The sequence below is a fragment of the Lottia gigantea genome, assembly GCF_000327385.1.
Source record: "Lottia gigantea unplaced genomic scaffold LOTGIsca_47, whole genome shotgun sequence".
Classification (NCBI taxonomy): domain Eukaryota; kingdom Metazoa; phylum Mollusca; class Gastropoda; family Lottiidae; genus Lottia; species Lottia gigantea.
The window spans coordinates 1,506,311-1,511,989 of record NW_008709640.1 but is presented as its reverse complement, the minus strand read 5'-3'; the positions used below and the strand labels follow the sequence as shown (position 1 = coordinate 1,511,989).

The 5,679-nt window shown below is 33.9% G+C and overlaps 1 protein-coding gene across 1 annotated transcript; it reads left to right on the top strand.

Moving 5' to 3' along the window:
* The first annotated feature begins 487 nt into the window (after positions 1 to 487).
* LOTGIDRAFT_218611 (hypothetical protein) lies at positions 488 to 3,393 on the top strand. Its single transcript, XM_009061326.1, has 7 exons — positions 488 to 651; positions 1,061 to 1,193; positions 1,757 to 1,972; positions 2,072 to 2,151; positions 2,590 to 2,676; positions 2,874 to 2,960; positions 3,249 to 3,393. The coding sequence occupies exons 1-7, from the start codon at positions 503 to 505 to the stop codon at positions 3,373 to 3,375; spliced, it is 879 nt and encodes a 292-aa protein (XP_009059574.1). The 5' UTR covers positions 488 to 502; the 3' UTR covers positions 3,376 to 3,393.
* The last annotated feature ends 2,286 nt before the right edge of the window (positions 3,394 to 5,679 follow it).

The following is a 5,679-nucleotide window of genomic DNA, read 5'->3' as shown; positions in this document are numbered from 1 at the left end:
CATTATATGTGATTGTTAACTATCTATGTATACCTTTAGAGTCTACATGACACAGTCATAACATTTCACCAAGTTATCAAGTCAGTGTTGGGTAATTTAATCAAGTTAATATTGTGAAATGGACAAACCCATAAACCACTATCGATAAAATAAATAAACATAAGATACTGGTGAACAAATATAAATAATATTTAGTAGTTAAGGACCTTTTTCACACCTTTTGTATATAGATGTAAATTATAATAATTCTCGATTTTGAATAGGTAAGTCTTCATTACTGTCAGTTTTCAACAGGAACGGTTGATTTGTATATTCCATCGAACGTCCTGTTCGTGTACAAATAATGATCCATAATATCTACAAAGGGGAATGTAAATAAGCATCTGAAAAAATCTTTTATTGAACAGAAAGGGTATGTATGGGGATGTAGGACAATTTATTTTCTTTTCCGGTGTTTTATGAGTTTTATTTTTTTATTTCATAAGAGGTTTTATTGTAAAAGATGTCTTTGTTCCAAACAGCAGCGGTTCTTTGCCTTGTTTTTATGGTAATGGGTAACAACAATCCTGGAACCACTTTACATCTTAAAGAAATATTTATTGGGAGATGTTGGGATTATAAGGAAATCAAACATAAAGAATTTCCACTGAGGTAACTCTTTACCCAGTTTTCAATTATTGTAAATGGAGGGACTGACATGAAGAAATGTATAGTCGTTGGGTGACTCACAAGTCACTATATACATATTGAAAACAGATAAGATACCAATGGATGCTACAGTCAATGAAAGATTTCCCACATTGCACACGGATGGTATTGTCTGTCTTTATCATCTTAATGATGACAGTTCAAACTAAGAACTTTTAAACTAAGAAATTTTATTCCAGTCAACATCGTTTTGAAAAAGGTTCATCATTGATTAGTTCTATGAGGAATGAAATCGGATTGACTTTAACATCTTACCATGTTGGGTAAATAAAGGCAGAGCAGGACAAACTGCAAATTTTGCATTAATATTTGTTTTGTTTTGCGCAGATCAATTCTCTCTCCCCCATTTCAGAACTGATGTGAATTGTAATGATCTATGGAATGATTTCTATAAAGCCTTCAGCTATCAAGCACCATGCGATGTAGCCATGGAACATTATAAGGAATACATAGATCTCGCCTCACAGAACGTCCCAGAAAATAAGGTAGTATTAAATCATTTTGATTAAAACACATGACCTTTTGGCCCAAATGTCGAATGATTGTGGGTCTAAAACTGAACAATGAATTTTCGTGGCAAGCAAACTTTAGCCACAAATTGCTTCTGGTATTGCTACACTCTTTTAATCTTCAAAAACTAAAGTAAATTGATGCGCTGAAATATATTAATATGGAAACGTCTACCAACAATTGTTAAAGGCTACATAATTTGAGTTTATTATAACCGTGTATTGTGGAGAGAATATACCCAAAGAATTAGGCTTTTGACTAATATTAAGTCTGATGGTGATTGCTTTAATAGGCTAAACAAAACTTCCTAAAAACGATAGAATCCATCATCAACTTAATGACAAACACGAGACCTTTCATGGAGTTCTTTTTGCAGTAACCTCAAATAAGGACATTATAATTTCTAGTTCACAATCAAGTTTCATAACGTATTTGTGTCAATTGAAGCTTACTACGAGAATGATTTAGTGAAAATAGGCTAATAAAGTATTGCTAAATTAATAATGATTCAAAGGTATTTTTCCTGTCTGTTTTTTAGGGAATGTTTTGGTCAGGAACATATGATATAGCTCACGAGTACGCCGAGGCTGGCAAGAGGTTTGTGACCCTGGAAGACACTATGATCGGGTTCCTGGCAAACAGTTTGATTTGGTGTGGTTCGGGATCAACAGGAGCTAACTTCACAAGGTGTCCTTCATGGACTGACTGTCCTCTCGAATCAAGTGAATCTTTTTGGGCTAGTGCCTCAAGAGAGGTGGGTGCTACTTTCTTGATTAGTATATTAGTATACATTTGACATTCAATGGACCAAGCTGTACATAATCGTGTTATAATTCTGATGTAAAAATTCCAGTTTGCCTCCAGTGTGAATGGTGACGTATATTTGATGTTGGATGGTTCCAGAAAAGACAAGCCTGCTTACAGCAAAGACAGGTATGTAGTAATGCTGGGGGGAAAACGAACGGTTTTTGTCGTCGACCCGAATCTTTTGTATAATCTTCAGTGTACACACGACAAGCCAGTTTGATATTTGTAGGCGATTCTTCATTTTCATCGTGTACTTTCACTCACGATGAGACAAGATTCCCACGGAGCTCACTTTTTATTTTATCATGTCTTTTTAAATGTTTAGTCGCATGACACATAACATCACAAAATGGTGAAAAATATGAACGACTGAAAATTTTTTGTCTCCTCGTGTGTCCCGCAGTCGGTGGGTGAAACTCTTGACAATAATCTAGTACCCGAAAAAAATCGGCGACAAAAATTGGTTTGAAAGAATATTTGACCAAGATCACAAGTGCAACATGTTGAACAAATTAAAAATCCAACAATGATCTAATATAATTAATCTTTGTAATATGTTTGTAGTTTCTTTTCTAAGTATGAGCTACCAGCTTTAGAAAATGTGAATAAGATTGTTATAATAGTTAAACACAACCTTGACGGTCCTATTAAGTAAGTACATCTTAATATTAATCCTTTTTCGGCGTACCCAGGAATATTCAACACTTCTAGGTAGAAATTGAGATTCCGGTGATACCGTTCGAACAGAGGATAATGCATGAATGTGAACGTCAAACATTCACGCCTTTTTGGGTTTAAGAATCTGATCCATTTTTTATTGCTTTTGAACAACTTTTTTTTTATTTCAGGGAAACGTGTAGTAACGGTTCTATAATAGATCTACAAGAAGATATCTTAAACAGAGGATTTGTCTTCAATTGTCTCGACGATCCAGCGTAAGTAGATTATCGGATATAAGGGCTATCGTTTTTTGCCACACTCAAGACTTCAGCTAAGAATCCTTTACTAAGGATAGATAAAACGTGCTCTTTGATTTGCTGCAGGAGGCGTTGTTAAAAAACGTTTATTTAGTTACAGTAACCTTTATGCATGTAATGAGTTCTATAAAAGCGCATTCTGATTTTTTAGAGAAAAATATTACACACATATCATTAATCATGATTATTATAGTCTAGATTCTGAAAAAATTCAGATTGTATTCCATATAAAAAATCTTTTTACAGTGCAATCATTCATCTGTTATGCGCTGATGATCCGGAAGCCAGAGAGTGTAAAATGGTGAATAGGAACGAATCTTACAACACGTTACTTCCGGTGATTAACTCCAAACCTAGTAGATTTAATTATTAAATTTTCAATAGATGGTAATCATGTTGTTTTACCTTTTTTGACTTTCAATCAGTATTTCATTTGAATGGAACAAATTCTTTTAATAGACTTTTTTTTCTAGAAAAGATGCATAGTATAGTATCATTTTAAGGAAAACTGCTCAATAGATAGATACAAGGAAACAAACTAATAATAGTAAACATCAATTAAGTAGGCTTAGACAGGCCAAAAAGGGAAAATCACAAATATGGAATGAAACTAACAGAGAAAGGCAAGTGATAAATCTCACACAATGGAAACCTCTTAAAACAAAATCAATGTATGACATAAAAAACGCTATCAATATTCTCACTATGGTTTAATAACACATTGTCGTTTTTGTAATTCCTCTCAGGTGCACAAGAGACAAATTCCACACTGGACTCAGGTGAAATACAGTACAAAAAATACTAGTTAAATACTATGATCCAGAGACGATCAGAATCAAAATACAAACCGATCTTTTCAAAAAAATCGCATTTTTACATTTTGAAACATTTTGAATAATTGAGATAAGAACAAAAGCAATGTCCGAAGGATTACTTACGGCCGAATTCAACCCACAGCACGGGGTTTCAGTTTTTAACCAATAAAATGACTAAACATGTTCACCCATCCAGCCTGCATCACTGATAGGGAGAGGCAAGCTGAACAAGACATATGACTTGAATTTAAGTTTCATTATAAATAAGAACCATGTTACTCTGAAATCGGGTTTGTCAAATATGTATCCCTTTCAGACGATGAACACGACAAATTAAGATAAAACTAAACGTGCTTTGTTGGACATCTAACTGTGTGTGGTGTGTGTCAAACCCAACAGTAAAGTTAGCTATCGAGTTCCCACTGACGGCTAAAAAGAATACAAAAGCCTTTCACTCATTCAAACTATGATATGCATGGTATCGCTATTGAACCAGGCATAAGAATTTCCATAGCAAATAATGTAATTTAAGAATTATTGAAAGGTTAGCTTGCAACAAATGGGTGGAGGAATCGCCGAAACTGTTCCTCTTCATCTGTTCCTTTACATCTGTTCTTCATCTGTTCCTCTTCATCTGTTCCTCTTCCTCTGTGAATAGGAGGTCTGTAGAATTATAAAGGCCATGACCTCAGAACACTCCTATTGTGGCAGTGCTATTGCGGGTAGGAAAATTACCAGAAGATTTTCCCTTAATAACCTGTAGAAATACAGGAATGCAATTCACTTCACTTGTCAGTGATATAAGGCACACAGTGATTTTAACAACATAAACAAAAAAATCTCACAATCTGTAACTCATTAAATTAAAACGTTTGGATTCCTTCTTGTAAGGCCAATAATATCTGAGATATTTCAGAAGTTTAGTAATATTCTGGGGGTCTTATCGGTTATAGATAAGAATAGTTGTAATAAAAGTAAACTTGCCCTACGAGTTTTTGTGCCACACGATAAGCACTCTATTTCTTTATAGTGAAACTTTATTTAAAAGTATAAAAACATAACATAATGGACAAATCTGAGAATGTTTCAAAAACATGCATACCAAGTTTCTTCAAATTTGCCAAAGTTAATGTATGTACCCTTGCAAAAAGTGTTCATCAAAAATCATAACAGAGATATTACAAATAAACTAAAGCAAGCCATGTTAATCAATATTAAAAGTCAATTTTGTGTACATTTTACATATTTCTGCTAAGATAAGGACAATAACTAAGATAAATCATTACCTAACTTTGTTCAAAGAGTCGACTAAAGAACATTTTATTGCACTTCACCATAACCTCTGTAACTATTGGCCTCCTAGTAGAATGTCCTTATAGCTTAAGACCAGCTATTTTGTTCTTGGAACCCTGGAAATAAAACAAAAGAAATGTGAGTTTGATTTATCAAATCAGAATGATACCGTTTAGCCAATGATAGTAGACACAAGCTAATTATTTGATTTTTCGCTTGAGTGTCTAAGACCAACAACTTTAATTCCGATTTTAAATTCGTCACAGTGGGATGGCTAATCATTTGCTATCAAGAAGGCTTACAAGAGATATAGTCACAAAATTTCATATTGAAAAATTGTTTGTTTCGTTTCATCATATCTAATAAGAACATTCCAACTTTTTATTGCAGCCAGTGTCATAAACATGTATTTTCAAATTCGCGTATATCAAGTCTTAAAATGAGCTGTCGGATAGTTGGAGAAGTTCGTGGCTGTTTGGGAATTAAAGACACCGCTCTGTCTAGTATTGTACATCCACCAAGATAGCATCTCCTGGGAACTAAATCGTTTTTCTGTTTGTGAATGTGAC

Excerpts from the sequence above, each read along its gene's own strand:
- LOTGIDRAFT_218611 (XM_009061326.1), top strand. The coding sequence starts at position 503 with ATGTCTTTGTTCCAAACAGCAGCGGTTCTTTGCCTTGTTTTTATGGTA. Across the intron at positions 652-1,060 it reads CATAAAGAATTTCCACTGAG|AACTGATGTGAATTGTAATG; the intron begins GTAACTCTTTAC and ends CCCCCATTTCAG. Across the intron at positions 2,677-2,873 it reads AACCTTGACGGTCCTATTAA|GGAAACGTGTAGTAACGGTT; the intron begins GTAAGTACATCT and ends TTTTTATTTCAG.